Raw genomic sequence first — 17274 nt, forward strand, 5'->3', positions numbered from 1 at the left:
TAGTGTAGGTCAGAAGTGTAAAAAGTGGCCTGGTCATTAAGGGTGTTTAAGCTCTGGGGGCTGAGGTGGTTAATAATGTCCCCCATAGTGTGTGTGTGTTTTTTTTTTAGCACCCTCAGCTTCAATAATGCCCCCAATGTAGGTCCCCATCTTAAATAATGGCCCCCCGTAGGGTATGAATAATTATTTTTAATGCCCCATCCTAATTTCCTCCATGCTTTAAACAATGCCCCCATAATGGTCCACCGTTGTTTCTGTTTTCTTGATTTTACACGAAAAAAACAAAAAAACTCCCCTTATCCACTTGCTCGCTCTGCAGCAGTCTCTTCCATCTTCACTGAACAGGACCTGCGATGTGCGTGATGACGTCACCACACACATCACAGGTAATTCGGCAGGTCCTGCTCAATGAAGAGAGAAGAGACTGCCGCACCACGAGCAAGTGGATGAGGTGAGTTTTTTTTTTTGCTGCGGGTCACCATGGGGGCATTGTTTAAACCATGGGGACACTTTTTTAAACCCCTAATAAAAGTGTACTCGTCAATTGGCTGTTAAAAACAATTGGCTGTCTTATTGATTTCAGTGGGGTCCGCATGGCTGTGGAAACGGACAAAAATAGGACATGTCCTATTTTTGGACGGACGCTATTCACTGGCTGTTAAAAGAACGGCCATGTGAATAGCCCCATAGACTTTCATTGGTGCTAAAAATGGCCGCGTGACGGTGTGTCACTTAGACGGCAGTCACACGGCCATTATTCACTGTCGTGTGCATGAGGCCTAAAGGATCACACAGAAATGGATCAAATAAATGCTAAATGTGCAACTGATGCACGGGATTTTTTTTTTTACAGGATTCTTTTTTTTATTTTTTATTTATTCAGAATGGAAAAATAATGGTAACTTGAACACTTCCCAACTTAGGCTACTTTCCCACTAGCGGCAGCCTTCTCCGGCAGGCTTTTCCGGATCCGTAACTACCATGTGCACTGCCGGAAGTTCACCTGGCCCTGTTCGCTATAATTGGGGACCGGCGGAGATTCTTTTTTTTCATTAAAATAACGTGAGCGGACCAGATATCCCGGACTGGCATTGATTGTGTACAGGGGAACTAATGTCCCCCAATCATAAGATCTTATGATGTTGTCTGCTCCCCTGCACATGATCAATACCGGGACATATGGCCCACTCAGGCTAGTTTCACACTAGCGACAGGATGGATCCGTCCTGCCGCTAGTTCACGTGTGGCCCCGGACTGCTGCTCATCCCCATTGACTATAATGGGGGCGGCGTTCTAGCGGCAGCACTTGGTGAGAGGCTGCCGTACTAAATGTCGGACATGTCGTAGTTTTAGTCCAAGGGCCTCTTGCCGAGCGCTGCTGCCGGAACTCCGCCCCCATTATAGTCAATGGGGATGAGCAGCAGTCCGGGGCCACACGTGAACTAGCGGCAGGACGGATCCAACAGGCTGTCAGATCCGTCCTGACGCTAGCGTGAAACTAGCCTTAGACTGGTCGTGTGCATGGGCCCCCCATACACTGGGCTGGAGTCTGGAGGTGTATGAGTGGGGAACAGGGGTGCTCCCTGAGGGAAGTTTTACATAAAAAAATAATTATACCAGGGCAGATGTGATTCTCTCACTGCTTGTTCAGCTCGTGGGTCCAGGCTGTACAACTCACAGAGCAAGACGATGTTGTACTGACACAGCTGAGGCAGAAGCCCGCCAACCAGCGTTATGTTTCTACCTGAAACCCACAAGCAGCCACTGAGGGAATACTGAAGGGTAGTGAGCTCCCCTGCAATGTTCCGTTCGGTCCTCTGGTCCTCATGTTGCGCCCTCTCTGCTTCCTGATTGCAGGAGGCGCGCAGTGATGTGAGTCCCTCCCCTCTCAATCCCCTCTGTCGTCGCAGCGCTGATGCCAGTCCCTCCCCTCTGTGTTCGGCGCACATCAATGTAAGTCAGCTGGAGTCCGGGACCGCGATCCTCCTCTTTACATATGGGCTAGGGCGCGCGTGCCGACAGAGAAGGCTCTGCGTGCCCTCTCTGGCACACGTGCCATAGGTTCGCCATCACGGGCCTAGGGCATTACAGGGATAGTAGGGTCCTAGGTTTGTGAGCATGAGCCCCCTTACCATCTGAGGCGGCTCATGCGCTAGGAGTCCAGGGAGAGCTCAGGGTTACTTTAGGTGGTGACCAGCTCCTTGTGCCCTGCTATCTTGCTTTGCAGCCACTTCCATTCCACGGTGGGGGGTTTTCCCCGCTCCCCGCCGTGACAGTAAGCTGCCGATGGGGAGTCAGACCGACTGTCTGGACTCCGGGTAACGCTGGCTGTAGTTGGGGATCTGGGCCGGCTGCCCAGCATCCCTGTAGGGCCAGTGGAGAGAGTTCCGTCCCATCTCTACCTGCCGTCGGGAGGTCTTCCCAGAACCAGTCGATGAAGTTCCCTACTATGGGAGTTGGTAGGAAAGCAGGGGGTATCGACATCAAGTCCTTCCAGTTGTAGGGGGGCAGATCTGGCTCTGCTTGTCGGGTAGGTTGGGGATGAACGGAGCTGAGCAGGTGTTGGTAGGTCTGCTCCAGCTCCCACTCCCTTGTTACCAGGTGGGTCATGTCTTTGCTCACCTCCCATCCGCCAGCATAAACATGCATGCCCATCCGGTAGTCATAGATGTCCCAAAACCTAGACTCCTCCATGCTGCCGAGATCAATGTCCTCCTCCAAGGCCTCTCATAGTAACCCAGGTCCATCATAATCCTTCCCTTCAGGTAAGTCGTGCTCGGCCGTCCAGGGGGGATGTTGAATGACATGCCACCTTAGGGCCTGGTAAGCGTCCTCTAGCCAAAGCTCCTTACATACCAGGCTCTGGAGTTCTGTTACCCACTCATCCAGGGGGTGCTCTCCCAAGAGACCCATCCGCATCGCCACACGCTTCTGTAGCCGCTGATCATAACTGAGGAGACTCTCACCTCGCCGCCACTGGGCATTTTCCAGGACATCATACCAGACTTCCTTTCTGTCTGCATCCATGTAGTCCGCGGCCGCCTCCTCGCCATGGAACACTGTCCGAAGACTAGCTGATTCCATCCTGCTGTATCCAGGGGCGCTGTACGGATACTAGCGTTGCCCTCCATATACTCCACGAACTGTGTCTCCGAGCTGCTCCTCCTCGCACTAGGACACCATCCCACTGCTGCCACCACTGTAACGAATCTCCTGGAACCCCGACTGGGTACCTCCGTTGATGGGTGCTCCTAGTGCTTCCCAAGGGCTCCAAGCACTCCGCTCGACACCGTAACCACCACAGGAACAAGGAACAGGATGGCTGTAAAAATGTTATGGAAAGGGCTAGAGGGCTGAAAATGGCATCAAAATGTGGTTAAGAGCATGGCAAGTGCGCTGCAAACAAATGTGGATAGGGAAATGACTTTAAATAACATAAAATACGTAAAAATTAAAACTAATAATCTTGATCTAGGAGGACGAGGTGCATATGGAGTAGGAGGTTGAGGAGGCGGTGGATGTGGCGGTGTAGGTGGAAGCGGCGGTGGAGGAGGAGGAGGAGGTAGCCTACACTGCTTTTTGGTTTTAAATTTATTTATATATTTTTTTAATTAGGTTACACCCCAAAACATTGGGAAATATAACCTGTGATAACGCCCTCCAGCCGTGCTAAACACACGTTCAGACAATACACCGGCTGCAGGGCAGGCCAGCACCTCCAAGGGGTAAAGGGCAAGCTCAGGCCGTGTGCCCAATTTGGAGACCCAGAAGTTGCAGGGGCTGACCCCTGTCAGTCAGTCCATGTAGGCGTGTGCACACTTACTGCTCCACCATGTTGCACGTCCCCGTGATGTTCACCATCCATTTGGATATCTGCTCTATCAAGTTTCCATGTTCTTTTCTGTGCCTACCATGGTGATCGCGGTTAGCGGCGAATCAGGGTTCCACGCCAGAGAGGGAGCATGAGAAAGAGAGACCACATCCAAGGGAGGTCAATGGCTGCAATGGGATGAAGCGGAAATGTGGGAGAAGCTATTAAAGCAGAAGGATCGAATGAAAGGGACAATTAAAGACGAAGTTTAGAAATTTAAGTCCCTGTCACCTATGCAGAGCAGGGGTTTATTCATGTCAAAAATTGTAAACTGCAGAACACTCCAGTGATGCCCGTGATCTGATTTGGGTGCCACCCTGCTGTGAACGGGGATCCTTCTCCTCATCCTCCAGACCTAGACAGTACGCCTGCTACTGCCCACCGCAGCAAGGGACCGAGCACACCAAAGCCAGCTCCAAGGAGTTCCCTGACGTGGCAGTTCTTCAGGCAATGTGCTGACGAGAAGACACGAGTGGTTTGCACGCTGTGCAATCAGAGCCTGAAGCGAGGCATAAACGTTCTCCACCTGAGCACAACCTGCATGACCAGGCATCTAAGTGCAAAGCAGGAGCTGCAGTGGAGAAGACACCTCAAAAACCAAGAAAGGTCTCTGGCTCCTCCTGCTTCCTCTTCTGCTGCAGTCGTGGCCTCTTCATCCACCTCTGGAGTGACAGTGCCACCTGCCACCCCGCAGAGGATCTGCAGGCAACACCACCACCTGGGTCACCAAGCATCTCCACAATGTCCCACGGAAGCGTTCAGCTCTCCATCTCCCAAACGCTGGAGAGGAAGAGGAAGTACCCCCTACCCACCCGCCATCCCTGGCCCTGAATGCCAGCATTTCTAAATTACTGGCCTTTGAAATGCTGTCATTCCGTCTGGTGGAGACGGAGAGTTTTAAAGGCCTTATGGCGGTGGCTGTCCCACAGTACGTCGTGCCCAGCCGCCACTACTTTTCCAGGCGAGCCATCCCTTCCCTGCACAACCAAGTGGGGGACAAAATCAGGTGTGCACTGCGCAACGCCATCTGTGGCAAGGTGCACCTGACTACGGATACGTGGACCAGTAAGCACGGTCAGGGCCGTTATATCTCCATAACAGCACACTGGGTAAATGCAGTGGCGGCTGGGCCTGAGGCGGATAGCAGTTTGGCGCATGTCCTTCCACCACCGAGGATTGCAGGGCGCTTCAGTTTGCCTCCTGTTGCTTCCTCCTCCTACTCCGCTTCCTCATCCTCTACCGGCTCCTCATCCGGTCAGCGTAACCCCTTCACCACCACCTTCAGCACAGCCCGGGGTAAACGACAGCAGGCAGTTTTATAACGTATCTGTTTGGGGGACAAACCCCACACCGCGCAGGAGCTGTGGACGGGCCTTGAACAACAGACCGATGAGTGGTTGGTGCCAGTCAGCCTCAAGCCCGGCCTGGTGGTGTGCGATAATGGGCGAAATCTCGTAGCAGCTCTGGGACTAGCCGGTTTGACGCACATCCCTTGCCTGGCGCATGTGCTGAATTTAGTGGTGCAGAGATTCCTTAAACATTACCCCGACATGTCAGAGCTGCTGCATAAAGTGCGGGCCGTCTGTTCGCGCTTCCGGCGTTCTCACCCTTCTGCTGCTCGCCTGTCAGCGCTGCAGCGTAACTTCGGCCTTCCCGCTCACCGCCTCATATGCGACGTGCCCACCAGGTGGAACTCCACCTTGCACATGCTGGACAGACTGTGCGAGCAGCAGCAGGCCATAGTGGAGTTTCAGCTGCAGCACGCACGGGTCAGTCGCTCTGCGGAACAGCACCACTTCACCACCAATGACTGGGCCTCCATGCGAGACCTGTGTTCCTCGTTGTGCTGTTTCGAGTACTCCACCAACATGGCCAGTGCCGATGACGCCGTTCTCAGCATTACTATCCCACTTCTAGGCCTCCTTGAAAAAACGCTGCAGGCGATGATGGAAGAGGATGTGGTACAGGAGGAGGAGGAGGAAGAGGGATCATTTCATAGGGTTTCCAGCTAGTCATTCCCAAGTGGCTCCGAGGGTGGGTTCCTGCACCCACAAACCCAAGGTACACAATTGTCCAGCCAGGGCACAGTTCTGGAGGATGAGGAGGTGGAGGATGAGGAGATGGAGGAGGAGGAACCATGTTCACAGCAGGGTGGCACCCAGACCAGCTCATGGCCATCACTGGTGCGTGGCTGGGGGGATACAGAGGACACAGACGATACACCTCCCACAGAGGACAGCTTTTCGTTGTCTCTGGGCAGCCTGGCACACATGAGCGATTACATGCTGCAGTGTCTCCACAACGACCGCCGAGGTGCCCACATTCTAACTTGTGCTGATTCCTGGGTGGCCACGCTGCTGGATCCCCGTTACACGGACAACTTACCGTCCTTAATTCCCTCACTGGAGCGTGATCGTAAGATGCGCGAGTACAAGCGCCCGCTGGTAGACGCGCTGCTGGTGGCATTCATTGTCCCCATTGACCTTAATGGTGTTTGGGTTCAGGGCCAAGTTCGGGTCCCGAACTCGAACTTTTTTGTGAAGTTCGGCCGAACTCGAACATCCAGGTGTCCACTCAACTCTATTTGTCACTAAACATTTTGGAAGGAAAGGCGAGTTCTCTCAGGGGTATCTGTGCCCCCCGCCGCACCGAGCACCCGCTCTGGCCGGGCAGGAAAGCATGTCCATTGAAAACTCGCCCAGTTGGGGCCACACATCAAGTTTGCATGCCCAGAAGTCCAGGAGATCTTGGATCATGGGTTACAGGGTGCAGTCCAAGTATGTCACCGCCTGCTGGTTCAGGTTCTGCTGGATGTCCTGCTGCTGGAGCTGGGTGGTTTCTTCAGAGGGCGGCTGAAGAAAGCTGCTCATTATAGACGGAAGTTGATGCATGTGATGCTGGTGATGCTTCTATCCCCCCATCCCCCCCACACACACAACAGCCCCCCCAGTAAGACCTTAATGAGGACCGCCTGGTAATATGGAGGCTGTACTATAGTGTGAAGGCTGAAATCTGTAGGCTGTAATATAATGTGGAGGCTGTAATATGGAGGCTGTAATGTAATGTGGAGGCTGTAATATAATATGGAGGCTATAATGTAATGTGAAGGCTATAATATAATATGGAGGCTGTAATATAATGTGAAGGCTGTAATATAATGTGGAGGCTGTAATATAATGTGGAGACTGGTAATATGGAGGCTGTAATGTAATGTGGAGGCTGTAATATAATATGGAGGCTGTAATAATGTGGAGGCTGTAATATCATGTGGAGACTGGTAATATGGAGGCTGTAATATAATATGGAGGCTATAATGTAATGTGAAGGCTATAATATAATATGGAGGCTATAATATAATATGGAGGCTGTAATATAATGTGGAGGCTGTAATATCATGTGGAAGCTGTAATATCATGTGGAGACTGGTAATATCATGTGGAGACTAGTAATATGGAGGCTGTAATGTAATGTGAAGGCTATAATATAATGTGGAGGCTGTAATATAATATGGAGGCTGTAATATCATGTGGAGGCTGTAATATAATGTGGAGGCTGTAATATAATATGGAGGCTGTAATATCATGTGGAGGCTGTAATATCATGTGGAGACTGGTAATATGGAGGCTGTAATTTAATGTGGAGCCTGGTAATATGGAGGCTGTAATATAATGAGGAGCCTAGTAATATGGAGGCTGTAATATAATGTGGAAGCTGTAATATAATATGGAGGCTATAATGTAAAGTGGAGGCTGTAATATAATGTGGAGGCTATAAAATAATATGAAGGCTATAATGTAATGTGGAGGCTGTAATATTATATGGAGGCTATAATGTAATGTGGAGGCTGTAATATAATTTAGAGGCTGCAATGTAATGTGAAGGCTGTAATATAATATGGAGGCTATAATGTAATGTGGAGCCTGGTAATGTGAAGGCTTTAATAAATTGTGGGGCCTGGTAATATGGAGTCTGTAATATTATGTGAAGGCTGTAATATAATATAGAGGCTTTAATATAATATTGAGGCTGTTATATAATGTGGACGCTTGTAATGTAATATGGAGGTTGTAATATAATGTGGAGGCCGGTAATATGGAGGCTGTTATTTAATGTGGAGTCTGTAAGATGAATGCTGTAATATCATGTGGAGGCTGGTAATATGGACGCTGGAATATTATGTGGAGGCTGTAATATAGTATGAAGTCTGTAATATCATGTGGAGGCTATAATGTAATGTGGAGGCTGTAAATAAGGAGGCTGTAATATAATGTTGAGGTTAATAATATATTATAGAGGCGTTAATATAATGCAGAGGATATAATGTAATTTACAGGCTGGTAATATGGAGGTTGTCAATTAATGTGGAGGCTGTGATGTAATGTGGAGGCTGAAAATATGGAGGCTGTAACATAATGTTTAAGCTGTGATGTAGATGTGATGTAGAGGCCGGTAATACAGAGGCTGTAATATAATGTGGAGGCCAGTAATGTAATATAATATGGAGACTGTAATGTACAGGCCGGTAATATGGAAGCAGTAATATAATGTGTAGGCCAGTAATGAAATATAGAGGCTGTAATGTAATGTGGAAGCTGGTAGTATGGAGGCTGTAATGTAATGTAGAGGCTAGTTATATGGAGGCTGTGATGTAATCTGGAGGCTGAATATATGGAGGCTGTAACATAATGTTTAGGCTGTGATGTAATGTAGAGGACGGTAATATGGAGTCTGCAATATAATGTGGAGGCTGTAATGTAATGTGGAGGCTGTAATATAATTTGGAGTCTGTAATGTAATGCAAAGGCTGGTAATATTAAGGCTGTGATGTAATGTGGAGGCTGGTAGTATGGAGGCTGTGATGTAATGTTTAGGCCGTGATGTAATGTAGAGGTCGGTAATATGGAGTCTGTAATATAATGTGGAGGCCGGTAATTTAACATGGAGACTGTAATGTAGAGGCCATTAATACGGAGGCTGTAATATAACATGGAGGCTGGTAATATTTAGGCTGTAAAATAATGTGGAGGCTGTAATATGTTGTTGAGGTTGATAATATAATATGGAGGCTGGTAATATGGAGGCAGTAATATAATTTGAGGGCTGTAATGTAATGCAGAGGCTGGTAATATGAAGGCTGTAATATAATGTAGAGGCTGTGATGTAATGTGGAGGCTGTAATGTAATGTTTAGGATGTGATGTAATGTAGAGGACGGTAATATGGAGTCTGTAATATAATGTGGAGGCTAGTAATGTAACACAGAGACTGTAATGTAGAGGATGGTAATACGGAGGCTGTAATATAATGTGGAGGCTGGTAATGTAACATGGAGGCTGTAATGTAATGTGGAGGCTGGTAATTTTTAGGCTATAATATAATGTGGAGGCTATAATGTAATGTAGAGGCTGTAATATGTTGTTGAGGTTGATAATATAATATGGAGGCTGTGATGTAATGTGGAGGCCATTAATATGGAGGCTGTAATATAATGTAGATGCTGTAAATATGGAGACTGTAATATAATGTTGAGGATGATAATATAGAGGCTGTGATGTAATGTGGAGACTATAATGTAATGTGGAGGCTTTAAATATGGAGGCTGTAATATAATGTTGAGGTTGATAATATAATATGGAGGCTGTAATATATTGTGGAAGCTGTAATATAATATGGAGGCTGTAATGTAATATGGAGGCTGTAATATCATGTGTAGGCTGTAATATTATGTGGAGCTTGGTAATGTAATGTGGAGGCTGTAATGTAATGTAGAGGCTGGTAGTATGGAGGCTGTAATGTAATGTGGAGCCTGGTAATATGGAGGCTGTAATAGAAACATAGATGTAATATGGAGGCTGTAATATAAGGTGGAGGCTATAATGCAGAGACTGTGATAGAATGTGGAGGATGTAATAGAAACATAGATGTAATATGGAGGCTATAATGTAATGCAGAGGCTGGTAATATGAAGGCTGTAATATAATGTGATGTAATGTGGAGGCTGTAATGTAATGTAGAGGCTGGTAGTATGGAGGCTGTAATGTAATGTAGAGGCTGGTAGTATGGATGCTGTAATGTAATGTAAAGGCTGGTAATATGGAGGCTGTAATAGAAACATAGATGTAAGGTGGAGGCTGTAATATAAGGTGGAGGCTATAATGTAATGCAGTTGCTGTAATAGAATGTGGAGGCTGGTAGTATGGAGGCTGTAATGTAATGAGGAGGAAGATAATGTAATATGGAGGCTGTAATTGAAACATAGATGTAATGTGGAGGGTGTGATATAAGGTGGAGGCTATAATGTAATGCAGAGGCTGTAATAGAATGTGGAGGCTGGTAGTATGAAGGCTGTAATGTAATGTGGAGGAAGATAATGTAATATGGAGGCTGTAATTGAAACATAGATGTAATGTGGAGGCTGTAATATAAGGTGGAGGCTATAATGTAATGCAGAGGCTGTAATATAATATGGAGGCTGTAATATCATGTGGAGGCTGGAATATAATGTGGAAGCTGTAATATTATATGTAGGCTGTAATGTAATGTGGAGGCTGTGATATTATGTGGAGCCTGGTAATGTAATGTGGAGGCTGTAATGTAATGTAGAGGCTGGTAATATGGAGGCTGTAATATAATGTGGAGGAAGATAATGTAATATGGAGGCTGTAATAGAAACATAGATGTAATATGGAGGCTGTAATATAAGGTGGAGGCTATAATGTAATGCAGAGGCTGTAATAGAATGTGGAGGCTGGTAGTATGGAGGCTGTAATGTAATGTGGAGGAAGGTAATGTAATATGGAGGCTGTAATAGAAACATAGATGTAAGGTGGAGGCTATAATGTAATGCAGAGGCTGTAATAGAATGTGGAGGCTGGTAGTATGGAGGCTGTAATATAATGTGGAGGTTGATAATATAATATAGAGACTTTATTTTAATGCGAAGGATATGATGTAATTTACAGGCTGGTAACATGGAGGCTGGAAAATGAAAACCACCAGCACTTCTGAGCTCAGCCAATCAGAGGTGGAGGGCGGGGCCTGGAGTTCAGGAACAGCCCCGCCCCCAGAAAGGCAGCCTCTCCGTGCAGTTCTCCTTCAGGTCCGCCCATGCTCCATATAAAGGAGGGCTCTGGGCTGAGCAGTCACTGCTCTCTGCTCCTCACACCTAGAAGATGTCTGGTCGCGGTAAAGGAGGGAAAGGGCTCGGGAAAGGCGGCGCCAAGCGGCACAGGAAGGTGCTCCGTGATAACATCCAGGGCATCACCAAGCCTGCCATCCGCCGCCTAGCTCGCAGGGGAGGCGTCAAGCGCATCTCCGGCCTCATCTATGAGGAGACTCGCGGGGTGCTGAAAGTCTTCCTGGAGAACGTCATCCGGGACGCCGTCACCTACACCGAGCACGCCAAGAGGAAGACCGTCACCGCCATGGACGTGGTCTACGCGCTCAAGCGCCAGGGCCGCACTCTCTACGGCTTCGGGGGTTAATGCTGCCGCCTCCGTCCTCACAGCACAAAGGCTCTTCTCAGAGCCGCCCACATCTTCCCGGGGAGGAGCTACAATTCCACTCAGGGGTTAACACCGCCCGCACATCAGGAGATCAGCGGCGCCCTGTGCTCAGTACAGCCGGAGGTCTACATTACAGAAACCCCCCAATAATCTGTAAATCCCGAGGCCCGGGTGTTCTCCCCCGCAGCTACGAGACGAGCTGTTCTCGGAGACTGAGGGGTTAATCCGTCCCGCCAATGAGCGGCGCTGGTACAGGTCACATGACCGGCTCCTCCTGTAAATCAGCAGCTCAACTATAGGCGGGAAATTCAAATGAGGGACGAGATCCTGAGATCTCCCAGCCAATAGCAGAGCTCTGGACCCCGCAGCCGTTATGTGCCCGTAGGAGCCTCGTCCTCCTGCACTGAGCGGCCGCACAGCCTCTCTCCAGGGAGCGCCACACTGAGGAGGATGATGGGAGTAGTGATCGGGCATGGAGGAGGATGAGGGGAGCTTGTAGTGTAACTTCCGATAGCGTTACCGCATCTCATCTAGCTGACAGGGAGGAAAACCGCAGCCACTGTGAGAACGGGGAGACCCGGGAGCAGCTCCGCTGGAGACAGGGTGGGGGCTCTGAGAAGAGCCTTTGGGTCCGGAGAGCGGGGGCGGCGCTCACTTGGCGCTGGTGTACTTGGTGACGGCCTTGGTGCCCTCGGAGACGGCGTGCTTGGCCAGCTCTCCGGGCAGCAGCAGGCGCACGGCGGTCTGGATCTCCCGGGAGGTGATGGTGGAGCGCTTGTTGTAGTGAGCCAGGCGGGAGGCTTCCCCTGCGATGCGCTCGAAGATGTCGTTGACGAAGGAGTTCATGATGCCCATGGCCTTGGAGGAGATGCCGGTGTCGGGGTGGACCTGCTTCAGCACCTTGTAGACGTAGATGGCATAGCTCTCCTTCCTGCTCTTCCTCCGCTTCTTGCCGTCCTTCTTCTGGACCTTGGTGACGGCTTTCTTGGAGCCCTTCTTGGGCGCTGGGGCGGACTTGGCTGGCTCGGGCATTCTGACGGAAGACAAAATCTCGTCTGTTCTCCTCCTGCCACCGCGGCGGTATTTATACACGGGCCATGCAAATGAGCTGCTGCTGACTGCGCCGATCTACTGGAGGAGAGGGTCACGTGGTGTCTCCACGTCTCCCAATTGGCAGCCTCACATCCATTCAGCTGAGCCGGGGGCGGAGCAAATAGAGGGGCGGGGCTCACATACATCCATTCAGCAGAGCCGGGGGCGGAGCAAATAGAGAGGCGGGGCTCAAATACATCCATTCAGCAGAGCCGGGGGCGGAGCAAATCGAGAGGCGGGGCTCACATACATCCATTCAGCAGAGCCGGGGGCGGAGCAGCAAGAAGGGAGCTCTGTCGTAGAGAAGGTGGGGGCTCTGAGAAGAGCGGGAGGCGGAGCATCCATTCATTGAGCTGAGCCGGGGGGAGGAGCAGCAGGAGGGGCAGGGCTCGAGTCCATCCATTCAGCAGAGCCGGGGGCGGGGCTAACATCTCTCTTCAGTCTATCAGGGCCTCGCTGCTCGGCTGATAACCGCCCCGCCCCTCACTGCGCCCCTCACCCTGCTGGTAGTGATGCCGCCGCTGAGTGTACTGTGCGTGCAGGGGGGTCGTGCGCTCTATCCCTGGACACCAGCGCAGCGATGGAGCCGCTCTTCTCCGCACAGTGAATACGGGACTGTTCTCCCCTCCTCCGGTGGGGGGCGGGAGAAGGCGGCCACTGACGGGTTAATAATGAGCAGGCTATGGGGGCGGGGTTATAAAACTAGTACCATGGCTTTTGAAATTCCCGCTCAATTACCGTCCGGTTAGAATTCAGCGGCCGTGGAGAAGCTCCGCCCTCGGCTCGTGTGAATAAATTGATGAGCCCCGCCCCTCCTGCTCCGCCCCCGGCTCAGGTGAATAGATGGATGTGAGCCCCGCCTCCTGCTCCGCCCTCCGGCGCAGATGAATGAATGTGAGCCCCTCCCCTCCTGCTGCTCCGCCCCCGGCTCGCTTGAATAAATGGATATGAGTCCCGCCCCTACTGCTGCTCCGCCCACCGGCTCAGCTGAATAGATGAATGTGAGCCCCTCCCCTCCTGCTGCTCCGCCCCCGGCTCGCCTGAATAAATGAATATGAATCCCTCCCCTCCTGCTGCTCCGCCTCCCGCTCTTCTCAGAGCCCCCACCTTCTCTAGGACGGAGTTGCCGCATTGTGTGAATACATGGAAGCCTCATGTCCGAGGCGGATTATTCCCTCATTATAGACCAGATCGGGAGGATGGGGGGGAGTAGTGATCGTATACTCGGGAGGATGAGGGGAGTAGTGATCGGCCAAAGAGAAGGATGGGGGAGTAGTGATTGGACACTTGAGGAGGAGGAGGAGGAGGTAGTGAAGGACGAGCGGCTGGATGGATCCACAGAGCCGGGCACTCGGGGATACACCGGTGCTATGGGGGCGGCCGGCAATTGGTGGAGAAAAGGGGGCGTGTCCTCACAAGCCTTTCAGGTCATCTGCTTCCTCATTGGCTGCAGGATTTGGCGCTGAAAACTGGGTTTGGATTCGGCCAATCACAGAGGAGTTCTCCTGCGCCATCCGGTATAAGAAGTGACGGGCGGAGCGGGGCTGTCAGTCTCATCTGTACAGAGAAGAGGACGATGTCTGGACGCGGCAAACAAGGAGGCAAGGTCCGGGCTAAGGCCAAGACCCGCTCCTCCCGGGCAGGGCTCCAGTTCCCGGTCGGCCGAGTGCACAGGCTCCTCCGCAAGGGCAACTACGCCCAGAGGGTGGGCGCCGGCGCTCCCGTCTACTTGGCCGCTGTGCTCGAGTATCTCACCGCCGAGATCCTGGAGCTGGCCGGCAATGCCGCCCGCGACAACAAGAAGACCCGCATCATCCCCCGCCACCTGCAGCTGGCCGTGCGCAACGACGAGGAGCTCAACAAGCTGCTGGGCGGCGTCACCATCGCCCAGGGAGGCGTCCTGCCCAACATCCAGGCCGTGCTGCTGCCCAAGAAGACCGAGAGCACCAAGTCGGCCAAGAGCAAGTGAGCCCGGAACCAAAGGCTCTTCTAAGAGCCCCCCACATGGTCTGTACGACTGAGCTGGCGATGCCGCTGATCTCCGCTGTGGAGGCGTCACACAGGGGCACTTACCGCTCCTGACTAGAGATGGGGAGTTTGGATCTTTGGCTCCAGTTGCTGACAAGTGACCCGGAGCCGGATAGGTAATAAGTGTCCGATCAGTGGTGACCGGACTGAGGACTAGAACAGGAAGGGGGGGGCTGGGGGCCCTGATCTGGGCATTATACTGAGTGGGGGGCGCTGCTGGAGGCGCTCTATTCTATGGACAGCACTGTGGGGGCTTTATACTGCTGCAGCCCGGTCAGAGACTCCGTGTATTGTTCTAGAAGTCGGATCATTGGATTCTTAGACTCAGTGCACGACTCCCTGGACCGTGTGCGCCTCCGCTCTGATTGGCTGCTGGCCTCCCCTCCTCAGACATGAATCGGACATCACTGCTCCTGACCTGCTGCGAGTACGGGCGGACATTGCTGCAGGATCAAGGCGGTTATCGGTCACGGTCAGCGAGTCCCTGATAGACGGGGGGAGATACAGAGAGCGCTTTTAGAATAAAGGAACTGCTCTTACTAATTAGAGCGCTGAAAGGGTTAACCCGCCTCCTGTGAGCAGAGGTGGAGAATGAAGGGCGGAGTGGAGCTCGTCTCTGGAGGAGGTGGCGGCTCTGAGAAGAGCCTTTGTTGGGTGCGGGGCGCAGATCTAAGCCCTCTCCCCTCGGATCCTGCGGGCCAGCTGGATATCCTTGGGCATGATGGTGACCCGCTTGGCGTGGATGGCGCAGAGGTTGGTGTCCTCGAAGAGCCCGACCAGGTAAGCCTCGCTGGCCTCCTGCAGGGCCATGACGGCCGAGCTCTGGAAGCGAAGGTCGGTCTTGAAGTCCTGGGCGATCTCTCTCACCAGGCGCTGGAAGGGCAGCTTCCGGATGAGCAGCTCGGTGGACTTCTGGTAGCGCCGGATCTCCCGGAGAGCGACGGTCCCGGGCCGGTAGCGGTGAGGCTTCTTGACTCCGCCAGTGGCGGGGGCGCTCTTCCTGGCGGCCTTAGTGGCCAGTTGCTTGCGGGGAGCTTTCCCGCCGGTGGACTTACGGGCTGTCTGCTTGGTTCTGGCCATGGCTCTGCAGAGATCTGTACACAGCAAGAGAATGAGGTGAGGAACGGACCGTGCAGATCATTTATACTCCCGGCCTCGTCCTCATTGGCTCATGTAAACCACACCCCTACATCACTATTGGTTTATTCGTACAATGATGTGCCCGCCAAAACTTCCGTTACCAATCATCGTTCACAAAAGGCGGAAGAAGAGGGCGGAGCTACAGGACAAGTACGTTACAGTGATTGGCTGATCTCTGGCTTTTGAAATTCCCGTTCAGCGGCCGTGGAGGAGCAGTCCATTACACACAGGGGACGAACCCTCTACAGCAGCAATGTCTGCCCGTACTCGCAGCATGTCAGGAGCGGCAAGTGCCCCTGTGTGACGCCCCGACCACCAGAGCCCCTGTGTGTAATGGACTGCTCCTCCACGGCCGCTGAACAGGAATTTCAAAAGCCAGAGATCAGCCAATCACTGTAAAGCACTTGTCCTATAGCTCCGCCCCCTTCTCTGCGCTGGTGTCCGGGGATAGAGCACACGGCGGGGCTCACATCCATCCATCAGCAGATCACTACTTCCCTCATTCTCAGGGCCGCTGATAGAAATCATGGGGCCCCGTACAGCATACATGACGGGGCCCCCTTCAGCTCCACCCCCTGATCCCTCCTTCAGCCACACCCCTGGCCCCGCCCTTGGCCCCTCCCCAGACGCCGCCTTGAAACAACATGCAGATTTGTCTACAAGTGATATTTATGGCGCTGGGGGGTCGTCTGTGAATGGCGCTGTTATGGAGGGGATCTGTGAATGGCACTTTTATGGAGGGGATCTGTGGATGGCACTGTTATGGAGGGGATCTGTGGATGGCACTGTTATGGAGGGGATCTGTGGATGGCACTGTTATGGAGGGGATCTGTGGATGGCACTGTTATGGAGGGGATCTGTGGATGGCACTGTTATGGAGGGGATCTGTGGATGGCACTGTTATGGAGGGGATCTGTGGATGGCACTGTTATGGGGGGATCTGTGGATGGCACTGTTATAGAGGGGGATCTGTGGATGACACATACCGTATATAGCATCTTATGCTATGTGTCATCCACAGATACCCCTCCATAACAGTGCCATTCACAGTCAGATACCCTCCATAACAGTGCCATCCACAGATCCCCCCCATAACAGTCATCCACAGATCCAAGATGTGGCCAAAGACAGAAAATATCTTTTAAGGGGCAGAGGCATGGATACAAAAGCCCAGAGGCACCACAGCCATGTGAATGTAGTTGACACTTTAAGTCAATTCTAAAACAAAGATACATCAGAAGGCAAGGTAGTGTCAGTGTGCCCCCAAAACTGAGGTGACATGCTGTACAGCCACATTACAGCAATGTCACTCACACAGTGACTAGAACCTAGAACCCAGGCCAGCACAATCATGGAAAAACCAGTAGAAACTGGCCACTTTGTACATAGACTAGCAGCAACTAGGTCCTGGGCCCCTGGCCCTGTCTGCCTACCAGCCTGTAGCAGGAGTGGCCTGCCCTTCATTGGCACATCAGTCAGGACAGGAGGGCTGCGCTGAAGACCGGTAAGGCTGGCTGCTGCTATCTCCCAGGCCCCATTCCTACCCGGCGGCATCCCTCAGTTTTATAACTTGTAGAGGCTGAGCTCTCTGCTCCGGACCTCGCGCCTCACCTCACTCACTGCCTGCAGCTTCATCATC

At 51.8% G+C, this 17274-nt stretch overlaps 3 protein-coding genes across 3 annotated transcripts; 1 reads left to right on the plus strand and 2 right to left on the minus strand.

Moving 5' to 3' along the window:
• Positions 1-11895: 11895 nt before the first annotated feature.
• LOC120999884 (histone H2B 1.1) lies at positions 11896-12407 on the minus strand. The gene has a single exon (XM_040430935.1). The coding sequence runs from the start codon at positions 12405-12407 to the stop codon at positions 12027-12029; it is 381 nt and encodes a 126-aa protein (XP_040286869.1). The 3' UTR covers positions 11896-12026.
• A 1636-nt stretch (positions 12408-14043) lies between these two features.
• On the plus strand, positions 14044-14615 carry LOC120997589 (histone H2A type 1-like). The gene has a single exon (XM_040427686.1). The coding sequence runs from the start codon at positions 14044-14046 to the stop codon at positions 14434-14436; it is 393 nt and encodes a 130-aa protein (XP_040283620.1). The 3' UTR covers positions 14437-14615.
• A 386-nt stretch (positions 14616-15001) lies between these two features.
• Positions 15002-15575, minus strand: LOC120997590 (histone H3). The gene has a single exon (XM_040427687.1). It carries the CDS (start codon positions 15573-15575, stop codon positions 15165-15167), a length of 411 nt encoding a protein of 136 aa, XP_040283621.1. The 3' UTR covers positions 15002-15164.
• Between the last annotated feature and the right edge of the window lie 1699 nt (positions 15576-17274).

This window comes from Bufo bufo, chromosome 4 (genome assembly GCF_905171765.1).
Source record: "Bufo bufo chromosome 4, aBufBuf1.1, whole genome shotgun sequence".
In the NCBI taxonomy this organism is placed as follows: Eukaryota; Metazoa; Chordata; class Amphibia; order Anura; family Bufonidae; genus Bufo; species Bufo bufo.

What these genes read in the sequence shown, in the direction of transcription:
- LOC120999884 (XM_040430935.1), bottom strand. Translation starts at nt 12,407, where the DNA reads ATGCCCGAGCCAGCCAAGTCCGCCCCAGCGCCCAAGAAGGGCTCCAAG.
- LOC120997589 (XM_040427686.1), top strand. Translation starts at nt 14,044, where the DNA reads ATGTCTGGACGCGGCAAACAAGGAGGCAAGGTCCGGGCTAAGGCCAAG.
- LOC120997590 (XM_040427687.1), bottom strand. Translation starts at nt 15,575, where the DNA reads ATGGCCAGAACCAAGCAGACAGCCCGTAAGTCCACCGGCGGGAAAGCT.